The sequence below is a fragment of the Typha latifolia genome, chromosome 1, assembly GCF_019914945.1.
Source record: "Typha latifolia isolate L0001 chromosome 1, TyphaL0001v2, whole genome shotgun sequence".
NCBI lineage: Eukaryota > Viridiplantae > Streptophyta > Magnoliopsida > Poales > Typhaceae > Typha > Typha latifolia.
In genome coordinates this window covers 5,803,405-5,830,322 of record NC_133086.1, presented here as the reverse complement: position 1 = coordinate 5,830,322, position 26,918 = coordinate 5,803,405, and the positions used below count along the sequence as shown (strand labels likewise).

General features: G+C 38.9%; 5 protein-coding genes across 10 annotated transcripts; 3 read left to right on the top strand and 2 right to left on the bottom strand.

The window, feature by feature from the left end:
- Positions 1 to 292: 292 nt before the first annotated feature.
- Positions 293 to 7,495, bottom strand: LOC140791401 (protein phosphatase EYA). 3 transcript variants are annotated; one of them, XM_073141960.1, is made up of 6 exons: positions 7,380 to 7,495; positions 5,897 to 6,278; positions 5,240 to 5,407; positions 4,060 to 4,153; positions 1,496 to 1,690; positions 293 to 1,018 (listed from the first exon to the last, which is right to left on the bottom strand). In XM_073141960.1, exons 2-6 carry the CDS (start codon positions 6,194 to 6,196, stop codon positions 747 to 749), a joined length of 1,029 nt encoding a protein of 342 aa, XP_072998061.1. In that variant the 5' UTR covers positions 6,197 to 6,278; positions 7,380 to 7,495; the 3' UTR covers positions 293 to 746. The 3 variants fall into 3 exon arrangements, with proteins under 3 accessions (XP_072998061.1, XP_072998067.1, XP_072998074.1); XM_073141966.1 differs by having other exon boundaries at positions 5,897 to 6,190; positions 7,380 to 7,494; XM_073141973.1 differs by lacking the exon at positions 5,240 to 5,407.
- A 4,286-nt stretch (positions 7,496 to 11,781) lies between these two features.
- On the top strand, positions 11,782 to 16,042 carry LOC140802749 (ribose-phosphate pyrophosphokinase 1). Of its 3 annotated transcripts, none has more exons than XR_012111703.1 (10): positions 11,782 to 12,000; positions 12,401 to 12,577; positions 12,849 to 13,097; positions 13,337 to 13,480; positions 13,572 to 13,739; positions 14,469 to 14,538; positions 14,682 to 14,763; positions 15,134 to 15,293; positions 15,628 to 15,722; positions 15,852 to 16,042. XR_012111703.1 is itself a non-coding variant. In XM_073158342.1 (9 exons), exons 1-9 carry the CDS (start codon positions 11,890 to 11,892, stop codon positions 15,664 to 15,666), a joined length of 1,200 nt encoding a protein of 399 aa, XP_073014443.1. In that variant the 5' UTR covers positions 11,782 to 11,889; the 3' UTR covers positions 15,667 to 16,042. The 3 variants fall into 3 exon arrangements, 1 of the variants encoding a protein (XP_073014443.1); XR_012111702.1 differs by having other exon boundaries at positions 15,628 to 15,736; XM_073158342.1 differs by having other exon boundaries at positions 15,628 to 16,042.
- An 866-nt stretch (positions 16,043 to 16,908) lies between these two features.
- On the top strand, positions 16,909 to 21,490 carry LOC140780408 (pentatricopeptide repeat-containing protein At1g71210, mitochondrial). 2 transcript variants are annotated; one of them, XM_073125939.1, is made up of 2 exons: positions 16,909 to 19,991; positions 21,043 to 21,490. In XM_073125939.1, the coding sequence occupies exon 1, from the start codon at positions 17,050 to 17,052 to the stop codon at positions 19,882 to 19,884; it is 2,835 nt and encodes a 944-aa protein (XP_072982040.1). In that variant the 5' UTR covers positions 16,909 to 17,049; the 3' UTR covers positions 19,885 to 19,991; positions 21,043 to 21,490. The 2 variants fall into 2 exon arrangements, with proteins under 2 accessions (XP_072982040.1, XP_072982041.1); XM_073125940.1 differs by having other exon boundaries at positions 21,034 to 21,490.
- A 1,517-nt stretch (positions 21,491 to 23,007) lies between these two features.
- On the bottom strand, positions 23,008 to 23,316 carry LOC140801730 (pectinesterase inhibitor 12-like). The gene has a single exon (XM_073156996.1). It carries the CDS (start codon positions 23,314 to 23,316, stop codon positions 23,008 to 23,010), a length of 309 nt encoding a protein of 102 aa, XP_073013097.1.
- A 997-nt stretch (positions 23,317 to 24,313) lies between these two features.
- LOC140780632 (large ribosomal subunit protein uL6) lies at positions 24,314 to 26,624 on the top strand. The gene is made up of 3 exons (XM_073126305.1): positions 24,314 to 24,830; positions 26,050 to 26,172; positions 26,270 to 26,624. Exons 1-3 carry the CDS (start codon positions 24,468 to 24,470, stop codon positions 26,351 to 26,353), a joined length of 570 nt encoding a protein of 189 aa, XP_072982406.1. The 5' UTR covers positions 24,314 to 24,467; the 3' UTR covers positions 26,354 to 26,624.
- The last annotated feature ends 294 nt before the right edge of the window (positions 26,625 to 26,918 follow it).

Below are 26,918 nucleotides of genomic sequence, written 5' to 3'. Positions count from 1 at the left end.
ATCTTTTGCCTTCGGTTCATTTTCTATTTTTCCTTCTTTCTTTTGCATAAGAACCAAGTTCCCACACTGCAAAATCTTAATTTTGGAGAAGTGATTTCAGAATATATTCCCTAATAAAGGAGAAAGAAAGATATCCAAATCATCACTGATAAGCTGGTTTTTCTTCTCAAGCTGAAAGAAAGGAAGAAAAAAAGGTAAGTGCAGATGGGGACTATGATACGGGATTATAGAATCCATGACATGGATGCATCATGTAATAAAAAGCATGCAACTGGAAGCAAAGATAATAAACTGATGCAAAACACCAATGCCAGAGTTGCTGCTACTTGATACTAAAAGATAAATACAATCTGGTGCCCAACCTCCTACAAGCTTGCCATCCCAGAAAAAAGTGAGATGTCCAAAGCATGTTCTATTCACACACAATTTTATCCTTTTGTACAAGAGCTGTCCATCTAGAAGCAAAACTATATATATATATATATATTAGACAATGATATACTGGCGGTGTCCACAAGGCATTATAATGCATCATTCAGATGGCAGTTGCTTCCAGGAGAAGGTTTATCAAGAAGCAAATTGTAACGCAAGACAGGCGCTTGCTCCGAAACCTTAGAACATTTACAGAGAGGTTCTAGCCTGACTGCTATTTCCCCGGTAGAGAGATTTTGAAACTACAATTCCCTTCAGAGAGAATATAAGGAATATCAGATGAGTTTCTGTACAGATTGCTAATCAAAGCAAGTTCAATTGACACCGCAGCTGCTTTTAGCATCAGCATCTGGTGGTCCATATATTACGTCGATGTAGCTCTGAATTGTCCCCAAAGTTAGACCTGGAAATCTATGAGGACCATTGGGTCGCATATCTATTTTGACGAATGGCCATCTCATTGCTTCTGCAGCAGCACATTCTTCTAATCCATCGCCAATCACACAGAACTGGACATTTGGACCAGTGAAACGCTTCTTAATCCAATTGAAGCATTGGAGTTTCCCCACTTCCCATGAGCTGTAAACTGGAATAACGAATGCAAATAACTTTAGCTAGTAGATTCACAATAAATCATCATCATTTGTACTGCAAATTACAACTGATCTTCTGCAGGAAATAATGTCTCGTCTTCTAGGTCATGCACATATTACACCATCGAAATGATGTCATGGAGCATTTTGTTTCTCCTCAAGATGCAATCATTTTTAACTACCTTTCTTAATCTTTCAATTAGGTCTCTCTACTCATGAAAAGCATCAGGGAAAGATAAGTTAATGGTTTAGCTTCTGCCAGTTGCTGTTTCAAGTCTTATCTCTTTCTTTATTCAACATATGAGATAAGAACATTCATTAAGATGGTTCCTTCTAAAGTTGCATTGTAACTCAAAAAGACCAGTAGATTATTATTCTTATTATGATTTAGGCATTTAGCTAGTCTTTACTCACAAACCAGTGATGCAGGAATGGAGAAATTGAAGAATGTTAGAAAGGAAAGAATTTACCATTATCATGCGAAATCACATCATCCAAACGATACAGCAAACACTTGACAAGACTGGGAATTAATGATCCAGAAGTAACTAACACATTGATACTTTGACGTTCTGTTTTGATAGAAACAGGAGCCAATTCAGATGAAACAACATCAGGATTTGAGACCATATTTCTGCCCAAGGCTTTCTCCAGTAAAGCATGCCCTGCAAAACCAAGGACATGAATTTAAACAAGAATGCAAAAGTGACAAAATGAATAATGCATACAGCATGTCAGTCTTGTAAACCAACATAGAAGCAGATTAAAGTAAAATTTATGCATTTGAAAGACACAAAGAGTGGATTATCGTCACATGCATGAATATTGTCAATTCACTAAGAAGAAACACTCAAGAATAGGAGAAATTTAACATACAGTGCAAAAGGTGAAATATGTTATAATAGACCAATATTTAAGAGTTATTATGATATTGATAAAATTCTAATTTGAATTATTTAGTTTCAGAGAGAGCTTAGGAAGCCTAGAATAAGCAGAAGTTGCAAACCACCTTCTGCAAGAAATTAAAGGTACATAAATCTTAGTAGAAAAAAATTCTTTTTCTTTTCTCATGGAAGTCAATTAACTAGGTGCAATTGTCTAGAAGGAGGAATCAAGCTATTTCATCTTCTGGAAACTTTTGCCACCATATTGCACTCTGTATTGGTTTCTGAAGTAACACATTATTGCATAAAGAGATAATTTCATTTTTACCAATTAACTATTACCATTTTCTATACTAACTCTTTGAACCATCAAAAATACCTCACTTGACCCCTTTCATTATGATTCTGTTACCTATTTACGTTCATAAATTGTCATGTGATAGTCACGTGACAACAATATGACGAAAATACCACTTATAAGCACGTGCAAGTGATGGGTAACAAAGAGAGATTTTTACGATGACGAAAATACCCTTAGCTTGTCAAACACAAAATTCTCCTCCTACGCCTCCTCTTTCCTGTCTTCCATGCCACCCATTGCCGTCTCATCCTCTCCTCCGGTCCCAACTTATCTGCCGTCAGCAACAACATCATCTCCTTCCTCCCCGAGCTCCGACTCGTCGTCACCACCAGCATCGACATCGACCTCAATGCCTACCGCTGCCAGGGCGTCCATGTTACCCTACACTAGACTCAACTGTGAGGGAGTGGTGCAGATGGTGTAGGAACCGAGGATGTGGGCGGTGTAGTAAGAAATGTAGGCATTCTGTCGATGACGAAGGAAGGCGGGTCAGCGAGGGACTTAGGATAGGAGGGACATACAACGGAGGACGCCGAGGGACGGCAGCTCAAGATCATCTGGCTCGGTCATGGCAGCATGCCAAATGGAGCTCAGAACGAGGACGTCAGACTCGTCATCGTCGTGGTATGGCATGTCGTGGAATAAGGCTGCGAGCAGCCCGACGGAGGTGGGTGTTTGGTTCCTTTGTTGAGCAAAAGAAGCACCAGTAGCAGTTGGTAGCGCTCTTCTTTGAGAAGGTGGCCTTCTTCCTCTTCTTTCTAGTAGTGCTGGCTACCATGGCTACTAGCTTAATTAATTTCTTCTTTATTTGCTCAGAGAAAGAATATTATAAAAGGTGATAATATACTGAAATGTAGCAGCGCATGAGAACGGGAAGAGGATTCAAACTTGAGTGATGTCAGATGTGAGATGATGGCGACCGACGTTTTGTGGCGCGTCTCATCGACGGATCAGTATGTGAAGAAGGGGTTGTGGGCTTTGAAGGGTAATTACGCTTTCCGAGCAACGACCAAATCCGTTACCGCTCGCCATCGACAACGAATCTCAACTAGCCTCCAATAGATCTCGACGACAACCTTGGAGGGCTTTGTTCACCTTGGACCAAGACTTGGGGCAATGGTCACCAACGGCAGGCAGTAGTGCATGAGGTGCTCGGGACAGAAAGAAGAGAGGAAGAGGCAATTTGGGCACGAGGGCAATGAAATAACTTGAAAAAAAATTAAAATGCATTATATTATCTAAGCCACTTAATTATCCCGTCATTATAAATTGAGGGGTAATTTAGTTATTTTCTTGATTCCATCTACTACATCAAGAGAGTAAAGTATTTTTAATAGTTTAGAGGATTAGTATGTACCCAAAAAAAAGTTCACGAGAGCACTGTGAAAAATGGAGATAGTTCAAAAGGTAAAAATGAAATCATTCCTTGCATAAATAATCATCACTTCAACATCCTTGACCATGGTTTAAGATCACTTTCCATGCTACCATATTAAGATAGATATAAGATCCCATCTTAAAAGATAGTTCAATCTTTATTAATTTGTTTAGCTATTGCAAGTTGCGCCAAACTGCCAATATCACTAACAATTGCTATGGTGTTCTGTAATTTGCTAGAAGGGTACATTTGTTTCCTTTCAAAATCAACAATTGATGTCAGTGGACTCTGTAAGTGTGAAGAATATCAAAAGTTCAATGATAAACAAATTATAAAACAAGATGGAGAAACCAAAATTGACAGCCAAATCTGTGCAAATGATATATAAGAAGTTTATGTAAAACAGCATACCTGAGGAAAGCCATCTGTCAGTATAACTATCTGTCAAATTATATAAGTCGTCCCAGATTTTAATCATTTTCTCGTCCAGTATATTATGCAAACCCTGCATCACCCATTGACCCCAGGTCATAATCACATCTGGGAATAAAAATGGCAAAGATAACATATATTAACATATTCATATCAACAGACAGCAATCCATAAGTTTTGCTTTCTCACAGATGTTTCTAACTTTCTATTACTAAAATAAGTCAAAAGATGGGCCCTTCCAGGTTCCAATTGGGGGAATGCAATTTCAAAATAGATCAAAGAGAAATATATTCTCAGATATGATAAAAAAGACAATAATGAAAAAAGAATTTGGACTCTTAATAGTCTTTACTCCACATGTCATATGCTTTTGTGGATAGAAACTTTTGAAAACCGCAATACCAGTAAAGTTGAATTAACCATTCAGAAAATCAGTCTAACCTATTGAAACAAAAGACTCCATATTTGACTTAATTAACGCATTAAATAAGTCACAGAAAGTATCAAACTAGACCAAATTTTGGATTCACATAATAAAGGATCTCAGATGTAAGCCACATGTCAAGATCTTAACAATATCATAAGCATCAGGTGAAACTGGCCAATGCCACTAGAAGATGTTTGCCAACTTCAAGAATCAGTGTCAGGGCCAGAGAGAGGTTTTAAGACAAATGAATGCACAAAGAGACTGCCACCATGCAATGTTTTAGAGAGCAGGATAGGCATCTAACTATGTGAAGGTGATAATTCAGGACAGACAGAGAAAAAGCTACATGCCAATGTTTGCCCCTGCTGCCCGTGCCTGGGAACTATGTAGTATACTGGGCATACACATTCAGAATTTCAGCACAGTATGATTGTATACCTATCTAACAATCTTTGGACACAAAATACAAAGGAATGCAGCAATATGCTAAAACCTGAACTAATGTTTGGGTATAGAAGTATAAATTGAGAAAATACAGAGTTTGTTAGTTTGGACATTGCAATAAATAAAGATCATCGATCAACACACACATCAGACTGTCACAATAATAATAAATCATATGAAAAGCTTCAGAGCAAGCAATTTTTAGATCATTCCACAAAATAAAGAAGTACAAGTCATAAAATTAAAACCATGTATGAAAAGGAATACTTTCTGACAACAGTAGAACACCTGTGCATACTTCTCAGCAATGGAACGGTGCCGGTAAGCGAGTTTCCTTTTGTTGGGATCATCATAAGGAGAACTAAAGACATCATTTTTGAAATCATAATCTGACAAATCTCGTCCATCATCATACTCACTCAAAGAACTAAGAAAAGGCTCATTGTAGTTCTCAATCTGTATATAATGCCCATTAGAAGAAATTTAAATTTCAGTTACCACTTACCAGAAGAATATCAGAGAATCACATGTTATATATCAACTTAAGAGTTAAGATAGAAAAACAAATGATGAAGCTCAAAGCATAACACATCGTAGATGGAAATTTGCCTGATGTTAGCCCTGCCATCTGTTAACCAAATCCTTTGCCGAACCAAACTCCTGATAGAAAGAATGCCAAGAATGCCTTCCTTGCAGACAATATAATGGGTTCCACAAAATGACAAATTACCGCTGGGACATATTTAAAGCCAGCTAAATAATCCTAACATAGACCTTTCTTATCAACCTTGTCAGCTTGCTACATATTTGGATATGATGCTCAGCAACATTCATGTCTGGTAAAATAGACTGGCCCAGCAAACAATGACTCATGTTTACAGGAAGTAAAATGAGAAGGCAAAGAACAAAGAAAATTTTTCAGGACATCATGAATAATACACTAACCTCTTCATAAAAAAAGTGATCATCACATACTTGAAGAATAAGATTCTCCCAACGCTTTCCAATTTCAAGACCCGTTTTGAAGTCCTTCAAGCCATGAAAAACTCCAGCATAAGTCCCATCCAGTAAAGATTTCAACAAAATAAGTGTCTCATCCATGTCCCATATATACACAGTCATAGGATGATCTTCAGCAGCATAAACTTGTCTGTTCTGACATGGAGCTGTACAATTATCATTCATATTGCGAATTCTTTCCTCTGCAAGAAACTTATGCACAAAAGGGTCCGCAGAACACTGCATGGGGAGAGATATATGGCCTTAAGGAGTTGACCAGAGCAACACAACAGAGAATATAAGAAGTACTCAAAACTCAAAAAGCACCCTGCAAAGAAAAGGTGCACTAAAAACTTGGTGAAAAGTAAAGTTGAGAATTATAAATGAGCATGTGTAAGGTTATAATAATGAAATTCAGAGGAAACACGCAACAACTGACAAAAGAATCTCCAGTGTTGGCCTTTGATATCAGTGCAGGCCAAGATTCTGTATATATTCTTTAAATATGACAAATTTAGCTCAGAATCAGCTTTTCTCCAGCAGATGCCTATACAGGGAGAACATCAGATCTACCTTGTCCTGTATTAAGCCTTGGTAACACAATAGTTTGGTCTTAAGACAACGAGAAAACACATAAAAGATTGAACAAGAGGGAAAAATAAGCATTTGGTAATAATGACCTCGTGTTCCACAATTTCACAGCAGCAACAACTACTACCTCAAATCCTCATTCCAATACCAAAGAACTCGTCTTTTCTCATAAAAGTTTCACCATGGACAATTAGAAGAATTAATTCAATTTGAAGAATGAAGAACGGTAAAATGAGACAGGATGAATATTTGATATTCATGATGCCATAATTAACAGTTCACAGAAACAAGTAGAAGTTAGTTTACCAAAAACATCTAGTTTTTAATTTACTTATGCTGCATCGCAACTCACAAGGAAATCAATTTTTTTCGTAACAAAATCTCCTGATTCCAAAACTTCAACTTTATTTTTACTTAGATAATCAAATTCAGAAAGAAATTTGTTAGCATTGTGCATCTTGTTTCCTTAAACCATGTCAGTACTTAGTGCTTGACCTTCATTCCTTTATCGATTTTAACATCTCCCCCAAATTAAAATCAAAGGCATGCAAATGAAAGAACTCATTTCTATCCCACATTTCAGATTCGTAGGTAACACTGCTTAATCTTCGCACAAAATAAATCTTCCATATCAATCAGAGCTCAAAACTAAAACGGAATCGAGAGCTTGATGTTTTTCTCCACAAAAATCATACTTGCCTACGAACTCAACCATCTACTTCCAAAAAAAAATATGCGAAAGCAAGCAAACCAACTTAAGGATCGATCGAGCTCTCGATAACAATTAAATCAGATTAATCGCTCCAATAAATCGAGGAGGAGGACTCCAAATTCTTACCTCCTCTCGGGATTTTTCTCTTCTTGCTCAGATCGATCGAAATGGCTGATGGGAACTCTAAATGGAGTTTATTTATAGGCTGTTACTACTAGTACTATCTCATAAAATAATGGACGAGATTTTCTTTTTCTTTTTTTCTAATATTAAGCACGCAGCCGTCGGATTTAAAGTAGACGGTTCAGAGAACCCGCCCACTTGCAACGGGAGCCCACTGATTTGTGATGGGATATTCGCATATATATATATATAATACGAGTTTTTGACCAAATTAACCCTCTTTCTAATTTGTTCATGCGATCGCCATTCAGTTTCTTAATCAGAAGAAATAGACCCCATTGTAAAAATATAATTTCAAAGTTTTTTTTACTGGTTTAACCTTAGTGACTATCATATCCTAAAAAAAATATCAGACTCGTGTAATTTATACATATTGCCTATGCAAAATATATGCTTTAATTTTCAACAACATGTGTATCGAGATTTCAAAATAGATAAATCAGGCATCACTTATGTAATTTATATGCATCGCCTATATAAAATGTACGCTTTAATTTTTTTAAATATACGCATTAAGAATTTTTTTTTTAAAAGTAATGTATCATTTATATAATATATATGTATCGTCTATGCAAAATGTACACTACGAATTTTGACGATATGCACATCGAGATTTTAAAAAAAACTTCACGCATCACCTATATAATTTATACACATCACTTATACAAAAAGTAATCTCTAATTTTTAACAATGTGCACATCGAGATTGAACAATTAGTTGCAAAAATACATGAAAGATTATACCTCCTCCACATTAAATTATAAATATTATTTAGTTTTGTCTAATAAGGCGCTTCAATAGTTCGATGTTTTAAGAAACAAATTTTTTAGCATTTTTATTTAAAAGTATAATAATAAATTCATCAGTATTTTATTTAGGACTATAGTTTGAGGAGCCATGTCTTTGGATTAATAAATTTGAAAAGAGGGATAGTTTGGTCAAAAACTACGTAACACCACGTAACGTCACTTGCCACTACTTTTGGGATATTTTTGTGAAGCGAACCTTATCTTATCTATAACTTCTAAAATGTATTCTTCACTTTGTCTCTTTGCAAAAAAAATCATTTTGCACCTACTACATTTTATAAAAAAAAAAAGAAAGAAAAAGCTCCGATAGCATCATTGACCCAAAAAAATGCATCATTTTTTTTTCCTTTTTCTTTTTGTGTGGAAAAGGGCTTCTCAGATTTATCATGATTCATTTGCGGCTCATATATTTTAAGAGCAATTAAGTGTTGGCTCGAGCTCAGTTTAAGCCAAATAATTTAATATTATATATAATTTATAAATATTAGATTTTTGATTCAATGGCTCATGTATCTAGTAATAGAGTTTGCTTCTTTAAGACACGAATTGAACTCGGTTTGAATTAAGCCTGACTCGTTTAAGGCTCAAATTGAGCTTGTCTTGTTTAAGTTTTAAATAGGCTTATTTACGACTCAAACTCAGTTCGAACTTAAAATAGACTCGACTCGAATGTAGATAAGCGAACCGTAAATCATATTTTGGCTCGAGATTTATTTTGAACCAATCATGAGCAAAAATATACTCACTTAGGTCGACTCGTTTATACCCTTAATTAAAAATATTAGTATTTTTCAATTTTAGAATTTGTCATATACTCGGAGACACATCCCCAATAAGAGGAAAACATAAAAAATTGTGCAGTACAAATATTTACATGTGAAATAAGTGAATATTCTTCTTTTGTCACCTCTCTTTTTAAGATCTAATAAGCGCATGAAGTTTAATCCTAGATGTTAGCAGACAGTAGTCATACTAAATGGATGGATGATTCTCTCTCTCTCTCTCTCTCTCTCTCTCTCTCTCTCTCTCTCTCTATATATATATATATATATATATATATTCTTTCAGGTCCATGTAAGCTTCTCATTTACTTCCTTCCTTCCCTACAAGAAGCATTTATGATCTTGAGAGTATTGTTTGGTGTCTGATATAAAAGCAAGCAATAAAGACAGTGCGGTGGAGTTGAAAAGAAAATTGACTTTGACAGTAGAGATCGAGATCAAGAAGATGGTGATATCCATGTGAAGAGGGAGAACACAAATAATATAATTAACTCGAGAGATAAGTGTGTGTGTGTGTGAGAGAGAGAGAGAGAGAGGAAGGGAGCAACCCTTGCCATGAATAAAATAAGGAGAGAGAGCAAGGCGAGCTCCATGGCCGGGGCCATGGAGGTCCCTCCTCCCGACACAAAGGCCCGAAGCCCGTCCAGAGAGCCCCTTCTCCGGAGCTCTCGGACCGACGGCCGGATGCGGGGTCGTCGGCCGCCGAGGATGATGGCAAGAGGGAGGGAAACTAGCTACTGAATTTTAAAGAGGTTGAGGCTTACCGTGATCCGCACGCTTGACTTCGTTAGCTCCGGGGCCTATTTGCATGTGAAATAAATGAATATTCTTCTTTCATGACCTCCCCTTTTAAGAACTAGTAAGCGCATGAAGTTTAATCCTAGATGTCAATAGACAGTAATTATACTTAATGGACGATTCTCTTAACATATATTTTCTCTGAGGTCCATATATGTAAGCTTCTCATTAAGTTGCTTCCTTCCCTACAAGAAGCATTTATGATATATCTTGGGAGTATTGTTTGGTGTCTGATATAAAAGCAAGCAATAAAGAAACTGGAGTGGAGTTGAAAAGAAAACGGACTTTGAGGGTAGAGATGAAGAAGGTGGTGATATCCATGTGAAGAGGGAGAACACAAATAATATAATTAACTCGAGAGATAAGTGTGTGTGTGTGAGAGAGAGAGAGAGGAAGGGAGCAACCCTTGCCATGAATATATATATATATAGATATATGTTGATTGATAAAGAGTCTTTAGGAATTGTACATGGAATGTCAAGAATTAATCAAAGTTAAAAGTTTTTATGAGAATCACAGAGAATGATCATTTAAAGTATAATCTGTACTTTTAACTGAAGGTGAGCAGTACTGGGGGTTATGGGTTACCTCCCTTTCATATTAAAAAAGAAGAAGTTACTAGCAGTGATTGTTAATTATGCTATATTAGTAACATCAACTATTAATTTTTCTATAACTCCCCAATCCTTCTTCCTATAAAATGCAAGGAACCCCATTCTTCCTCTCCATTATACACATATAATTCACGTAGGTCTACAAATCAACCAGCATGGCTAAGTCAGTGCAGACTACCCTCCTCCTCTTCCTCGTCGTCGTCGTCGCGGCCGTCGGTCTCTCGTCGTCGCAACAATTAGGAGGAGGAGGTGACGATAAGTTTTACATTCCCTTCGTCCCCAATATGAATGAATATTGTTGGAAGTCTATCATCAAGGTGGAAGGCTGCGCCGCTGACCTCCTCGCTTCCTTGGTCACATTCCGCATCCATCTCAGCGACAAGTGTTGCAGAGCGATCCAGGAGATCGAGGACAAGTGCTTTCATGACATCTTCTCCAATATCCCTTTCAATCCATCCTTCCCACCTCTCCTCAAAGCATTCTGCAGTTTCGCGGCGGCTGCGCCATCGTCAACGTAGCGCATCCACCAGTATTCTACTTGCTGCTCATGTGTTATTTAGTCAAGAGCTGCACCTTCCTGTATGTCAGCAGTATACATACGTGGAATTGTGTTTAAGATTGAGAAGTTGGATGCTTTGAAAGCTACTACCACTCCTTTCCTTTCTGGTTGACTTTGTTTCTTGTATGGGAAATAAAATGCAACTCTTGCAATGAAAATATTGGTTCTTTTAACCCTAAAAAAAAAGAAAAAAAAAAGCATAATTTCTCCTTCGTATTGAAGTGCTGGACTATGTCGTTGACTGAGAACAACCCTTTTTCTTTTCTTTCTTTTTTTTTCAAAAAATAAATAAAAATAAATCAACCTTTGCGCAGAGTAGCTCATTCCATTAGTTTAGTTTGGTTATAGAATCGCAAAAAGCATTGACCTAACAGTTCGATTATTCCTAAGAGTAATTTAGTCTTAAAAAGGTAAAAGTATATATATTTATAAAAAAGTTACAGTGTAATTATGATGTGGTTTTCTATACGTTATATGATTTGATGTATAAATGGAAAGATTAGCTGAAAATATAGCTAAATATTAGAAGAAATATATTTATATTGCTTTTATAGATTTTTTTTTCTTCTAGTCAAATCTAAATATTTAAAATATTATTAAATAAACCAGCGGTCTAATTAGACGACAAAATTATTTATCGAACCAATAACCCAAAGTTCCAAATTCTAACCATATTATGCTATGCTCTCTGTGGTGTGGGTCGGGTAGAGATCCTGTTAATATTTGAACCCGAAACCGAACCCAAACCTAAACACAGAAATATCTCGTGTTAGTCCGTTCGCAAATTATTCGCAGAGTCCGAACAGAGTCCCCTTCTTCTCGCACTAGTTGTAAAAACCCTACTTCTCCACTACAAGGCATAGCCCTCGATCCCTTGGAGAGCAAAGGCAATGGCTTCCATGGCGCTCTCCTCCTCCGCCTCCTCATACCTCGCCTCCCGCCACCGGCTTAGCTATGAGATCTCTCCTCGCCGCCCTTTCTCCGCCGCTCGGATGGATGTGGTTAGCATCAAATTCGCTCTTTTGCAAGACGTTTTTAAAATTAGTGATCTTGTGTCTTTGTTTTGATTTGTGGTGATTTCTGAACCTTAATACTGCTTATTCTGCTATAGATTAGTCTTTTATGTTAGTGCATTATATCTTGACCACTTGTCACGAACACATGTAATAACTTTAGTGACAATTTTTTTCTTTATATTAAAATAAGTTGATTGCAGCAAGATTCTTTTTTGAATGAGAATTTGACCTGTTACACGGTTTAGTCATACTTAGAATTGTTATTAGCTTTACTTCTTTGATTATATTTTTTTAATGTCAGTTGCAATTTTGTTATCCTTATATGGGTGCAATAATTTAATTATGCACAAGTTTGATTTAGTAGTTGGCGGCTGTAAACATGCAGAGCTGCAGGTTAGTTGAGCCGTTAAAGTCTGAAAATGGGTCTCCGCCATGTGTTTCGGTCCTTAATGACCAGATGTTTCCTAGTTTCTTGACAACGCCGCACCTTCAAGAGACGAGAAATCAGCATGACACAAGGCTGCGTATCTTTTCTGGCACTGCCAATCCTGCACTTGCTCAGGTAGATTAATTTTTGTTTAATGATTCTCATAATGCCATATCATGAGAAGGAAGATGCATTGATTAATATATAGAAATGATTATTATATCATTTGATTCCAAATGGGTGATAGCTATTAATTTATTATGATTGTTTTGATTAAGTCGATCTATGGAGCAATTTTTTTTTATGCAACATAATCTGCACTTTCACAATAGACACATTTATATGCTGGGATTCTTTCAAATGGCTGTTGCTGGAATTCCCCTTTAATTTTTCTATTTTACTGTAGGAAATTGCAAGCTATTTGGGCCTAGAACTTGGGAAGATTAAGATAAAAAGGTTTGCTGATGGTGAAATATATGTTCAATTGCAAGAGAGTGTCAGAGGATGTGATGTATTTCTAGTGCAACCAACATGCCCACCAGCAAATGAGAATCTTATGGAGCTTTTGATCATGATTGATGCATGCCGCAGAGCATCTGCTAAGAATATTACTGCTGTAATACCTTATTTTGGTTATGCTAGAGCTGACAGGAAGGTAATGCCTACTTTATTTGATGAGTTCTGTCAATTTCTGGTTAAAATGCTTTCTCCTTCCTGTGGTAACTCTACATGTTAAAGAATCTTGCAACTTGTAGGTCTGACTTTTGAATTGTTGTTTGATTCTACTTCGTAACATTATAAAACTTGTTCCCACAGAATTTTTCTTTATTTGTTGGTTACTGTCAATTAATGCCTTGTTAAATTTACTGGGTTAAATTTTATGTGCCTTTTCAGACACAAGGGCGTGAATCTATTGCAGCCAAACTTGTGGCTAATATGATTACGGAAGCTGGTGCAAATCGTGTTCTCGCGTGTGATCTTCACTCTGGACAGTCCATGGGATATTTCGACATTCCAGTAGATCATGTTTATGGCCAGGTATGCCATGTCTTCTGTACTAAGTGAAAATTCTTAGGATTTTTTGTACTTCTTCCTGGTTAATACAATGTTTTCGTTTGTTTGTGTCAAGCCCGTGATCCTTGATTACCTTGCTAGCAAGACCATATGTTCAAATGACTTGGTAGTGGTCTCCCCGGACGTTGGCGGTGTTGCGAGAGCACGTGCTTTTGCTAAAAAGTTATCAGATGCACCTCTAGCTATCGTAGATAAAAGGCGTCATGGACACAATGTTGCAGAGGTAATTAAGATTTTTTGGCATATAGTTTAGAATTGCACTTGTCTATATCTATCTTATGACATCTAAATGCCTTGTCTGATGCGTCTGAGATATGTAGTACTTTTTCTGTTGAACCTTCAGTTAAAATGGACAACCCTCTTTGATTGTCAATTGTGGTATACGAGCATGTTATTTTCACTTTGCAAGCTTTACTTCATATGTTTCAATACTTTCATTTGTTTTAACTTTCTTAGCAGTTGAAGTTACACTTATCCATGCCTGTCTTGTATGACATTGGAATGCAAGCTCTGTTGTTAGTTTGGTGTCTGTATTTCATGCTACCTTTGGGCTATTATACTTTAGCTTCATTTGCCAATCAGTTCTTTTCATTATTATATGTTATTGGAGTTACAAAGTTCCCTTAACCGCTTCACCTCTTCATGTACGTTGATCCTTAAATACATGCATATTATACTGTTCCTTATCAGAAATTGGTTTATCTATCTTGTTTAAACTCTTTCAAAGTCTTGTAGGTTCTTTGAGTTGATCTATGATGCTAGGTTTTGACAGGGCCTACGTTTTTTATACAAGCATACAGATTTTTATATAAAGAAAGTGTCTCATGTGTTTATATATTTTTTCCTCCTATTTTTGTATTCTAAAATTGTTGCTTTGACTTAGTTTCTTCTTCCTTTAAATTCTGATCGATGTTTATTAGTTAAGTTAGTTCTTGAAAATTTGTTTTTGTAGGTAATGAATCTCATTGGTGATGTCAGAGGAAAAGTGGCTGTAATGGTGGATGATATGATAGACACTGCTGGTAAGTTATTTGTAACTAACTGCCAATAATATTGAAAATTCTCATACAGCATGTTTCCATTTTAGATTGTGAAGGGTAGACTTTCTTTTCTGGCGTTAATTTTATTAGTAAATGGATTTAATTTTGTTGCTTTCACATATTAGGAACTATTGCAAAAGGAGCAGAATTATTGCATCATGAAGGAGCTAGAGAAGTCTATGCTTGCAGTACACATGCTGTTTTTAGGTATACCTGTAGCTTCCTTTTCTGCGTTTGATGCACAGAGTCTCTCTCTCTCTCTCTCTCTCTCTCTCTCTCTATATATATATATATATATATATATAGTCAATCGCATATAATTATTTTTGTATTAGTTAGCTCGTCTGAAGTAATTTACATATTTTTGCATGTGCTTTATACCTTTTCTATTTTCTTCCCTAAAGCTGCCTTTTCTTTGTCAAGCTTATCCTGAGTCAACCTCTTATGTTTATTATACATATGTCTTATTAATTCTCTTTCTATCTCATACTTGTTGATGCACCTTTATGTTGTAAATTGCTCACATTTGTTGCTATTGAAATATAGTAATTGATTGATCTCTTAATACTTTTGCTAGCCCTCCTGCAATAGAGAGGTTGTCAAGCGGACTATTTCAAGAAGTTATTATTACAAACACTATCCCTGTGCTGGAACAGAAGAGTTTCCCTCAATTGACGGTTTTATCTGTGGCAAACCTTTTAGGCGAGACCATTTGGCGTGTTTACGATGATTGTTCAGTGAGTAGCATCTTCCAATGAAGGATAACTCTTTTATTTCTATTTCTAAGGTTTATTTAAATCGGCTAAAAGTTTACCATCAGAATGTTCTCCTCATCTCCTTCACTTCTTCTGTTTGTTCTATTTCTGTCCTTTAAGTGGTTACTCTTTGCTGATTTAATAGCATTAACTTCACATTTTCTACCTTCTGTCTTTCTTGTTCCAATTTTTTTTCTGTTAACCATCAGTGATATTTTCTGCATTCTTTGTGTTGAGATTGCTTGAAATTTAGTACATCTCTAAGATGGGACTTACTGAGAGCAATGCCCTGTTGCATTCTTTTACTGGCTGCCAGGTTGGGCATGAACCTTATTCCAGCTTGGATATTGACTGACATATCAGGAGATTGGAAGTGCTTTAAAAGCAGTACTGACCTTGATAAATACCAAGGTGCTTTGTTCATGGTAGTATGAACCTGTATAGCTCCATTATTCAGTCATAGACATTTGTTGAGAGAATGAGGCCCATGGCTTTGAAATTTGAACAATGTGCACTAAGCTGTATTTTCCTTTTTTTCAGAAAGCATCAATACCAGATATGGGTTGCTAAGGTTCTTCAATTATTGTTTAAAATGTTTTATGTACTGGATAACCAGATCCAGACTTTTGCCTAACTAATGATCATTTTTTGTGATGTAATAGTTGAAACTGTATGGCTGCACTTTTGGCAGTATATGTATAGAAACTGAATTATAACTCTGTTGTTTTTCAGTTCTTATTTTTATTTTTAGTGAAAAGGGCATTGCCCAATTATATTGAGGAATAATGTAAAGAAGTGAAGAAGGAATTTATTAAAGATTTTAGATGCTTGAAAATTGGTCGAAGGTAATTGAACTTTTATCAGGGCAAAGCCTTTCCCATTTCCTCCAAACCTCTTCTTTACTTTCTTTGCAACTTTGTGGTTCATCTAGTATCTTATTAGGAAATTCTCATTTTGCACTCTGCTATAGACTATAATAAAATAGAGCAAGCAATCCATTCGCAGTTTACGGTACCCAGATCTTTGTAATTTAAATCTCAATTTATTCATGCATCATACTACAAATTCTATGATTTTGACTTATAGAACGCAAGTACTCGTCTCGTCTCCTATATATAGGAGGTAAATAATCACATAAAATTTAGCTAAGTATCCGCCTATCCGGGTTCAAAGTTTTAGACCCACTTCTCTGAAATAAATAAATAAATAAATAAAAAACACCCCCACTTCTCTAAAATAAATACACCAATTGTAGTATGGTGGAGGGGTGGGACACAGTTTTGTTTTGGACTCTTTAGTTTTGGAATTGTATTTTTGAATCTCCTTTACCCTTTTAACTATACGAAAGTATGAAAAATAAAAAGACCACTGTATCGTAAAACTAGACTACGCAAAAAGTATATTTAAAAATTAATAATCTCAAAACTGTTCACGGTGACTTATTGATTCCTCAACTAATGAAAGAATGAGAAGAGTTTTGGTACTTGGGCTTCACTATTAATACATTAATTGGGCTGGATGTTGGTCTTGGTCTTGATCTTGGGCTTGAGTCTGGCTAGATTTGATCCATTGGGAGAACCCCTAATGAAAAGTTTACGACCCCCAAAATGGTCAAGTTTTGAGGCTCAGCAGCAGAGTGGAGCAATGGAGAAGAAAACCCTGCGACCTCTCGTCGTCGTCGTCGTCTTCTTCTTCTTCTCCACTCTTCTCAAATGATAGCCTTCCGTTATTACCAATCATGCCCTTCCTTCCCCTCCACCTCCACCTCCACCTCCACGTTAAACTCCACCCTTCCAATAGCTATTTCTTCATCTCTCGATCACTTCTCAGTCTTCTCCTCTATAAACCCTTCTCCTCCTCCTCTTCTCCTCCTCCTTCTTCTCTCCCTTCTTTTGCCCCTTTGCTTCCTAATCCAATTCCTGACCCTGACCCTAGCCCCACCTCCGGCGAGATCGCCGCCGCCTTCTCCGCATGGTTCCGCGGCACCGCCGCTGCCCCCTCTCTTCTAGACCAGATCTATTCCGCCCTCTCCTCCTCACCCGACGACGCTTCCCTCGAACTCTCGCTCTCCGGTCTCCGCCTTCCCCTCTCCGAGCCCCTCGTACTCTCCGCCCTCCGCCACCGCCCTCGCCTCCTCTCTTCCTCCTCCTCCTCCGCCGCCGCCTCCTCCGCCGCCACCGGCGAAGACGACGCTGCCGTCGACGACCCCCTCCTCCTACTCCGCCTCCGCTTCTTCGACTGGTCTGGCCGGCAGCACCCCTACCGCCACTCTCGCGCCATCTACCACGCCGTCTTCCGCCTCCTCTACCGTGCCCGACGCGTCTCCGTCGTCCTCGACTGGCTCCGCCTCTTCTCCTCCAATTCCGCTTCGCCATCCTCCGCCTTCTCTCCTCTCTCTTCTGGACCCGCGACGTCGCACCCGCGCTTCCACGACACGCTTGTGGTCGGCTACGCGGTTGCCGGGAAGCCCGAGCTCGCGCTCCAGCTCCTCGGGCGAATGCGGTTCCACGGCCTCGACCTCGACGCCTTCTCCTTCCACGTCCTCCTCAACGCGCTCGTCGACGCCTCCCTCTTCGACTTCGCGGATTCCCTTCACTCCCAGATCGCCGCCCGGGGCCTCGCAGGTCCAGTCGCGTCCTGCATCCGCATCAAGAGTCTCTGCCGCCAGGGCCGGTTCCAGGACGCCGAAGCCCTCCTCCGCGAGCTCCCGGCTCCTGCCTCCGCTCGTGCCCGCGCCGCCGGCACCATCATTCCCGCCCTCTGCCGCCGTGGCTTCTTCGATGCGGCTGCTCGCCTTGTTGACGAATTCGGTTCTGCTGAGATCTATGGCGCCTGGATCACCAACCTTGTCTCCGCAGGCAGGCTTGACACTGCCGTCAAGTTCTTGGCAACGAAGAAGAACTCGGAGGACTATCTCCCGGATAGTTCACGATACAATCTACTCCTCTGCAGCCTCCTGAGGAAGAACAAGCTTGGAAAGGTGTATGATTTGCTGGTGGAGATGATGGAGGAGGGAATCTCTCCCGACCGCGGTACGATGAGAGCGGCCCTCTGCTTCTTCTGCAAGGCCGGATTGGTTGATGTTGCCGTCCACCTCTATAATTCGAGGATGGAGCTGGGCTTCAGCCCTGATGTGCAGGTCTACAATGATCTGATCAAGGCCCTGTGCCGGGAGGGGGATGTAGACGAGGCTTGCAAGGTCTTAGAGGACTCAATGCAGCACGGATACTTCCCGGAGAAACAGACCTTTACGGTCCTCGCTAATGTGCTGTGCCAGGTGGGTAAGCTGGATAAGGTCCGCAAGCTGCTCGATGGGGCACTTAAGAGGGAAGTGCGTCCCGCCTCATCGGTCTTAGCCAAGTACCTTGCAGCACTGTGCAAGGCAGGGGATGTGGAAGAAGCTTGCTTGGTGCCGCAGATGGCTGGTGGAGTGAAGCCTGGCGGTCTCTATCGGTACAAGTCCACTTATACCAGTCTGATTCAAGCGTTCATCGTGATGAAGAGGTTGGATGTGCTCCCTCGCTTGCTTATTGAGATGCAGGAGGTGGGTCATTCACCAAGTCGGGACCTTTATCAGTCAGTTGTGTGCTCTTTGTGCGAAATGGGCAAGTATGCAGAGGTTCTTGAGCTACTCAACAAGCAGTTGCAACTCAAGGAACTTGATCCGATTACATGCTATAACTATGTCATTGATGGGGCTGCACATGCCAAGAGACCCGAGATGGCAAGAGAAGTGTACAATAGAATGGAAAATGCAGGTATCCAACCTAATATAGACAGCAACATTCTCCTTCTTCAGAGCTATCTGAAGAGTAAGCGCATCGGTGATGCTATTAACTTTTTCAACCAACTGCGGGAGAAGCAGGAGCCCAGAAACAAGCTTTATAACATACTTATATCTGGTCTTTGTGAAGCTGGAAAGCCAGAGCAGGCTATGGTGTTCTGGAGGGAGGCGAGGAAGAAAGGGTTGATCCCAAGCCTCCAATGCTACGAGGAGCTCGTGCTTGTATTGTGTTCTTCGGAGGATTATGATACTGTAGTAAAGGTTCTTGATGATTTCAGGGAAACAGGTAGGCCAGTTTCTGCGTTTTTATGCAATATCCTCTTGCTGCATACCTTGAAGAGCAGGGCACTTTTAAGGGCTTGGTTTCAGACAAGAGATCACAGTAGGGATGCTGAATCAATAGGATCTGATGGAGAAATTAAGGATGAGGGATCAGGACGGCTGTTGCTTGGTCAACTCATTGCTGCCTTTTCTGGTGGGATCAGGATGAGCGAGAACCTAGACAAGTTGGCAGAAGAGGTCGAAAGATTCTTTCCGGTGGATATTTATACCTATAATATGATATTGAGAGGCTTAAGTATGGGAGGGAGGATGGATTTTGCTTGTGACTTGTTTGAGAAGATGTGCAAGAAGGGCTACCAACCTAATCGTTGGACTTTCGACATTATGGTTCATGGTTTTTGCAGAGAAGGTAAAACAAAGGAGGCTGAGAGATGGATGGAGGCAATGTCCCGGAATGGTTTCTTTCCAACATGGTACACAATGAGATTGTATAACAGTAGAGCTTAGAAGAGATGATGTCTCTTTTTAACATGAGTGATACTTTACCCTTGCTTTCCTCACATCAATCTCTGATTGTCGTCGTGGCTGTGCCATTGCTAGTACATGCAACACAGGTATCTTGACCTCATACCTTGATTCATGTACTCTATTTCTTTCATTTTCTTCTTGGTTGTAATTTAATTCATTATAAGGAGCTGGATGAGATTCTCCATCATTACTTCGATTAATATAAATTATCATATTTAATTACCAGATTATTGTCCAAATATATACATTGAACTTTGTACTTGTTTCTAAAAAATTGCCTGCAATGTTTGTTGCATTCCAGGAGGTGGAAACATACCTTTACTATTGCATATGAACTAGAAAAAAAATTATACGTGAAATACAGGTGGTGTCTTGTATATGTCTAATGTCGCTTCTATGTCTGCTTTGCCCTATTATAAATTCTCTGGGCTTCTATACATAGATGAGACATGATCCCTATGGCCTATATGTAGAGACAAAACCCTTCCATTTAAAATTTATAGTTGCAATAAATGAGAAGTTATCATTATAATTTTTACCTTTTTCTATTCTTTATGGAGTTAGCTGTAGCATAGAAAGGAAGGCTCTTTGAAAGTCTGACCAATTCCTTCAATCAGTTACAGGCGTGATCCTTGCACATGTTATCATGGTTTGGTAAATTACTAGGTTTACTCATTGAGAATTGTAAGGTAGACATGATATTTGTTATTGCTATTGGGAATATTAAAACCCTGGAAGAAGTCAACTTAACTTGCGGAAATAAGTAGGCTTAGTTCTGATCTGTAGAACCCTGTTAAGATCAAATGAAAATTCATCCAAGGGAATTTGATTTAAATAAATTTTAAGATGGCAGCATTTGTGATGCAGTTGCGGAGGGCTTGGATAGTTACAAACAGATCGATCAAAAAGTGAACAACTCAGCAGTTGCCCAACTGTTTTCATCAGATGTTGATTAGAAATAGGCCTCTCTTTTCCCCCTCTTGTGAACTACTGCCTTCATCATGTAAATATTAATTGTAGTTATATGATTACATTCTGAGCTTTGTATTTCACTATTTCAGTAAGTTCTTTGTTACTTTATAATTTCTACAATAATTCATGGTTATAGTTGTCTTGACTGGAGAAAAGTTCCATCAGGTTTGCGGCCCTGTTCCTTGTCCCAGGCTTGGGGCCAAAGAGAGACTGAGCACATAAACATGGAGCTTCTACTTATGACAATTGTGGATGAGCTGGACCTCTTGGCAGCAGATTGGATTAAGAGAAGCCTGTGACCCGTGGTTTTTTGGAACTCGGAATTCGAAGCATTCTATAGAAAAACCTGACACAGATTCTTGCTCACTAGAGAGTGAAACATGATCCAATGGAGGCGAATTGAGTAGCAGGCTTAATGTCATGAAAGTTCTTTTTCATTTTTCATTCTTCAGGATGCTTTAGTGATGAGACCAATATTAGAGTTAGTTTCCATACAGCTTTGATGTACTTTAAGATGAGGATCTGAGTGGAATCTTTCCAGATGTATCATTGATTCTTTGTACCTTTACTTGTATTACTGTATTAATAATGCAACTATTTTTTTACCTTCCAAGAGGGAAAAAATTTTGTGGGAAAAGAAAAGATGGACTACAGCAATCACAGCTTCTATTGGTTTTACCAAAATGAAAAGAAGCTGCACTATTTCTTATGATCTTGATGGCGGCTCAGCAAAACTCTCTGCCAGATGTTTCTATTTGATTTAAAAGACCCCGACTTATGTCACTTATTGATATATGAAACGTGAAACTAGATTTACTAAACTAACCATATTAGTTTCCTTTTGTATCCAAGATTGTTAAGGTGATTTAGTTGCAGCTAAAAATTAATTCCTTTTGCCAGTTTGTGGTCTCGATTCCCCCAGTAAATTTGTCCACTAATCTCTGCTAGACCGAGTCAAAACGTCACCGTTGTCCAAAACAAACTCCCGCCATTTCATGTGGATCCATAGAAACACAACCTCCTGCTCTTATGTATACCCGGCTACCTTCCTTGCAACCAAAACCTTTGTTCTTTCTATCATACACTCTAGTAACTCTCTTCCTTCCACTACTTGCTCTCTTTCCTTCAAACAAGAGATGGCCGAGACAAAGATGGCCGTGGTTGCCTTCCTCCTCCTCTCCATGCTCGCCATGTCGGCGGTGCCGGCCGTCAGCACCACCGTCTTTGGCTGCTTCCATGACTGCTACAACCGCTGCTCCAACGGGAAGGACAGCATGGCGTGCGGAACCATGTGTTATGAGGCTTGCAATGATGCGCCGACCATCTCGAAGGACTCGTCGGAGATAAATTGAGTGATCCTTCAAGCAGTAACTGAAGAAAATGCATTCATTCACTGTTTAATTCGGTTTCCAGAGACCGAGTTATTCATTAACGAATAAAACCATCTTGAGTATTTCTCTGTGATATTGTTAGTCTTCATATTGTTTCTGTGATATGATACTGTTTGACGGTATTGACAAGTGAGAAATATTGCTATTAGGCTGTCTACTTTCCAAAATCTGATGATGTTAATCATTTAATTTAACTATGCTACTTGAAAACATGATAACCGAGGATGTTGATTAGAATCCGAGATTTCTTATCTGGTGAAATACCAATATGACAAAATGTAAGAGATAATAATGGCAAACGCCAAAATTTGTAAATATCTCAGTCGATTTAGAGTTGAATGACATCTGAATTTGCTGAATGTATTAACCAAGCACAATCATCTGCTCATGAAGTCGATCGATTATACAGCTTAAGAATCACGCGACTATCTCTATATAGAGCAGCGGAATTCTCAGTTTCGAGCAGAATGAGATAGATGTGAGCAATTCTTCACTTGGATGATGCCTTACATCCTTTGGACTCTGAATACTGCCACAAATAAGCTTTAGACTTAGATCTTTTTCCTGTCAAAGAACTGCAAATTTAACACCCAAATTCTGATCCATGTTATCGAAAGAGAGATGATGATAATAAGCCTTTTCCATGCACTTGAACATATAGTCTTTAAACAAGAGAAGTAATAGGTACTACATAGACAGATTATCAGCATATCCAGATGATCTTATGAAGGAATAATTATCAAAGAAGAGAGGTAACGGCAAGAGCAATGGCAGTGAGGTTGAACAATGCACCATTATCCTTTGTCAACGGCGACTTTAAGCTCCCCTCCTTGAAGCCATCTTCGCATGTACCAGGTGCATCCACCGCACTGCTGATCCATATCTTTGCATCCTCATAGCGGCCTGACTTGATCGCCTTGATGGAGTCCGCAAGAGTAGAAATGCAATCTGAATAGAGATTTCGACAAGTCTCCAAGCACGATTTTACATAATGATTCATCGTTTCAGCCTTCAATATCTTCCTCACCTCCGATTTAGCACGCGTCATATTTGCTTTCGCTATCTCTACCGATGCGATTGCTAGTTTTTTGAGGTTTATTTGACCGCTCTTGGGCACCGATGCGAGAGACGCAACGCAGAGGGTGTAATTCACATTAGGATCAGCCTTTTCGCATCGGTGGCAAGCGTCGACAATTATGTCTGGAATTGCGGTGGCTACGGTCGTAGAAAAGGAGCATTGGAAGAGGATGAGAAAGAGGAGAGGGAGTAGCATCTTGTTCGATGTTGTGATTGTTACTCTTGAGATGAGGGAGGGAATTTAACAAGAAAGGGGTGAAGTGAAGAGAGAAGCAAATTAGTTGCGATATAAATGCAAATGGCATGAGGGAGTAAGCAACGGTTTCTTTCTTGCCTAACTAACTTTCCAACAGAATGGGGGCCCAGTCCCACCTTCACCTCCTCCTCTTAAAAAGTCTTGTCTATCGGTATTAAAAGAGGAAGTTAAAAAATGTAATCACTACTAAGTAGTAAGTTTTGTGTGATCACTATCTCACCAAATTGAAGTAGAGAATAAAATAAGAACGGCGAGAAAATAATCACACCCTCCCAACTACCGAGTTTTTGACCAAAATGAATGCTGCATGAAATATTATCAATTACGATGGGTTTATCAACAAAATTTATTATAAAAAAAAAGGTTTTTTTTTTTTAATTTTCTTTTCTTTTTACAGCAGCTTTCCTGTCAATATAATTAATGGTTTCATTATTTATAAAGCGACTGAATAGTTTAAGATTCAGAGCAAAAAAAATATCAAGTTTATATTAATTATTTTTAAATTTAAGTCTAAATTAATCTTGAAGGGAATCTTGGTTAGTCTACCCTACCCTTTATGAAATCAAATCAAATATGTAAGAAATTAAATCTTATTTAATATGTATATTTAGAAAAATATGAATTAAGCTTTATTGAGCAGAGCTTTGATCTGAGTCGGCTTGTGCTTAAAGTTTGGGTTAGAAATTAAATTTGAGCCGGAAGTCGAGCTCGAGCCGGCTCGATTTATTTTGCTCGAACAACGCCCACCAAAACCCTAAAAATTTCGAAGCAGCGCCAAAACACAACCATCGCCGTCACCTCCCTCTTTCTCTCTCTTCTCCTCCTCCTATTCCAACACCCAGAGAGAGAGAGAGAGAGAGAGAGAGATGAAGACGATCTTGGCGACGGAGACTATGGATATCCCCGAGGGGGTGGCCGTGAGGGTGAAGGCGAAGCTAATCGAGGTGGAGGGACCCCGCGGTAAGCTCACCCGCAACTTTAAGCACCTCAACCTCGACTTCCAGCTTGTGGAGGACGGGCGAAAGCTAAAGGTGGAAGCTTGGTTTGGCACACGCAAGACCATGGCGGCTATCCGCACGGCCATCTCCCACGTCCAAAATCTCATCACTGGAGTCACCAAGGGGTACCGGTATAAGATGCGATTTGTCTACGCCCACTTCCCCATTAACGCTTCCATCGCCAATTCCAACACCTCCATCGAGATCAGGAATTTCCTCGGAGAGAAGAAGGTAAAGAGTTCAACTCGATTTGGATATTTGCGTCAAGTTATCGTCTTTGGGGGGCTTACTGATGAAGCGATTGATTGGATCAATTTTGGGGGAAGAACCCATGTTGGATCTTAGCTTTTCTCGTGGTTTTGGTTTACGGGCTTGCGTATCGGTCCGGTTTCCTTTGGATCTTTCTGTCAAATTATGATATTTAGAGGGTTTAAAGATGAAGTGGTTGATTGGGTCAATATTGGCATCGGTTTAGACATTTGTCGTGATCTTCTGCTTGTTGAAATGGAATTTATTGCTGAGATTATCTTATTTGGCTTCCAATTTGCTTTAATTTGATGTTAGGTTCCAACCGCGAATATGTTCATCTGTTTTCTTTCAGAACAAATTGTTCCATGGTCCCATGAATTATCACTTTAACGTAAGAAAATCTAGTTGTACTTTGTTCTGATTCATCCGTTCTCATTTTGATTTGTGGTGAATGAATCTGATACCACCCATTGCATGTGAGTTCTAGGGAATTAATGGTACAATAGAGGGCGATTATCCAGATATTCTCTCGTGCCCACCCATGTCGTGCCATTTCAATGCTGTCCTAGTGACATGCTGAACTAGCCCCATGTTATTTGCCATGGGCCACTACCGTGCTGGTCGGCATTACTCATGTTGATAGCTAATCAATTCTCATGTCATTGGCATTGTATATCTTTGCTTTCAACTTGTCATGTCGTTGGCATGGTATACCAAACATTTTGTACTCATACATGTGTTAAAGGTGTAGAACAAGTATTGGTTTTACAGATATTCGATTCATTTTGGAATCCACATTAGACCAATTTAAATTTAAATTTACCATCAGATCCATGCTCTATCTGCTTTTTACCCCAGTAAAAAGTGCTTGTCATTCTCACAGATGTAATGTATGTTAGTCCTTGTACAGTCAAGCCTTCTCAGGATGCCTCTTTTTATTCATGGGTACGATCTTCAGTTCCTTCTGCACATTGCAGGGGATTAATCTGCTATAACTTATGTGATTCATGGAGCTCCACAGTAATTGTCATTATCGATTTTATCTACATTATTTGCCATTTGCACTTTTTCCCTTTTTCTTTAATTGAGATTACTATGTTTCACATATGGAGGTAAATGTGAGATGACCATTAAGTACAGACATTTAACATATGGATTAGTATATTTTCGGATATGATATTTCTTTCTTTCACTTCAACAGGTGAGGAAAGTGGATATGCTTCAAGGAGTGACGATTCTTCGTTCTGAGAAAGTCAAGGATGAACTCATCCTTGATGGCAATGATATTGAACTCGTCTCTCGATCTGCTGCTCTGATCAACCAGGTTCAGACGTGCTCCATTTGTTGGAATGTCAATCAGTTTCATTTCTCAGTTGACTCTTATCTCTTACTTTAATATTGCAATCTCTTTTGTGTTGCAGAAGTGTCATGTGAAGAACAAGGATATCAGGAAGTTCTTGGATGGTATCTATGTCAGTGAGAAAGGGACCATGGCTGATGAGTAGTGGGCCCACTAGCATCCGAAGCAACTGAGTCTAGTGATGGAGTTACTCTATCTTCTAATTCTTTCTTGGTGCATGTGAGGAAGCTCACAATTTTTTGTTATACATTCTATTAGAAAGAAGAATAAATGTTGGAAAAGTCTTTTTCCAGACGAATTGGTTGTCCTCTTCATTTGCATGAGATGTGGGATTAGTTTCGCAGTATTCAGGCAACTTCATTTGTATGGGATATGTTGGGTTATCTTTATGAGATATAATTCTTCTTTTCCTAGGAGTCCTGGAGCTGTTTTATGTCATGACTCATGATTCATGAAGTAGGGAAATTTCTCAGGAACTTTTAAGTTTGGTGTCGAAGAACATAGACAGAGGGGAAAGTTTTTAGTAAACTTGTGGTACACGCATCAATCCTTTTCGCTTGGTTTATAATGTTAGGATTCACATGTGATTGTTATAGAGACTCATTTTCTTCATCCTTGAAAGTGGTGGATTTTTACTAATAGGTCTCATAATTTTTGTAAGATTAGAAATAATAAAAATAAAAATAAATAAGATCCAAAATTTTCTCTCT

What these genes read in the sequence shown, in the direction of transcription:
- LOC140791401 (XM_073141960.1), bottom strand. Translation starts at nt 6,196, where the DNA reads ATGCAGTGTTCTGCGGACCCTTTTGTGCATAAGTTTCTTGCAGAGGAA. An exon ending in ATCACTTTTTTTATGAAGAG is followed by an intron (nt 5,408 to 5,896) that starts GTTAGTGTATTA and finishes CATTATATACAG; the next exon opens with ATTGAGAACTACAATGAGCC. An exon ending in TTGCTGAGAAGTATGCACAG is followed by an intron (nt 4,154 to 5,239) that starts GTGTTCTACTGT and finishes TGGGTGATGCAG; the next exon opens with GGTTTGCATAATATACTGGA.
- LOC140802749 (XM_073158342.1), top strand. Translation starts at nt 11,890, where the DNA reads ATGGCTTCCATGGCGCTCTCCTCCTCCGCCTCCTCATACCTCGCCTCC. An exon ending in ATGCTAGAGCTGACAGGAAG is followed by an intron (nt 13,098 to 13,336) that starts GTAATGCCTACT and finishes GTGCCTTTTCAG; the next exon opens with ACACAAGGGCGTGAATCTAT. An exon ending in TAGATCATGTTTATGGCCAG is followed by an intron (nt 13,481 to 13,571) that starts GTATGCCATGTC and finishes GTTTGTGTCAAG; the next exon opens with CCCGTGATCCTTGATTACCT.
- LOC140780408 (XM_073125939.1), top strand. Translation starts at nt 17,050, where the DNA reads ATGCCCTTCCTTCCCCTCCACCTCCACCTCCACCTCCACGTTAAACTC.
- LOC140801730 (XM_073156996.1), bottom strand. Translation starts at nt 23,316, where the DNA reads ATGACGCGTGCTAAATCGGAGGTGAGGAAGATATTGAAGGCTGAAACG.
- LOC140780632 (XM_073126305.1), top strand. Translation starts at nt 24,468, where the DNA reads ATGAAGACGATCTTGGCGACGGAGACTATGGATATCCCCGAGGGGGTG. An exon ending in ATTTCCTCGGAGAGAAGAAG is followed by an intron (nt 24,831 to 26,049) that starts GTAAAGAGTTCA and finishes TCACTTCAACAG; the next exon opens with GTGAGGAAAGTGGATATGCT. An exon ending in CTGCTGCTCTGATCAACCAG is followed by an intron (nt 26,173 to 26,269) that starts GTTCAGACGTGC and finishes TTTGTGTTGCAG; the next exon opens with AAGTGTCATGTGAAGAACAA.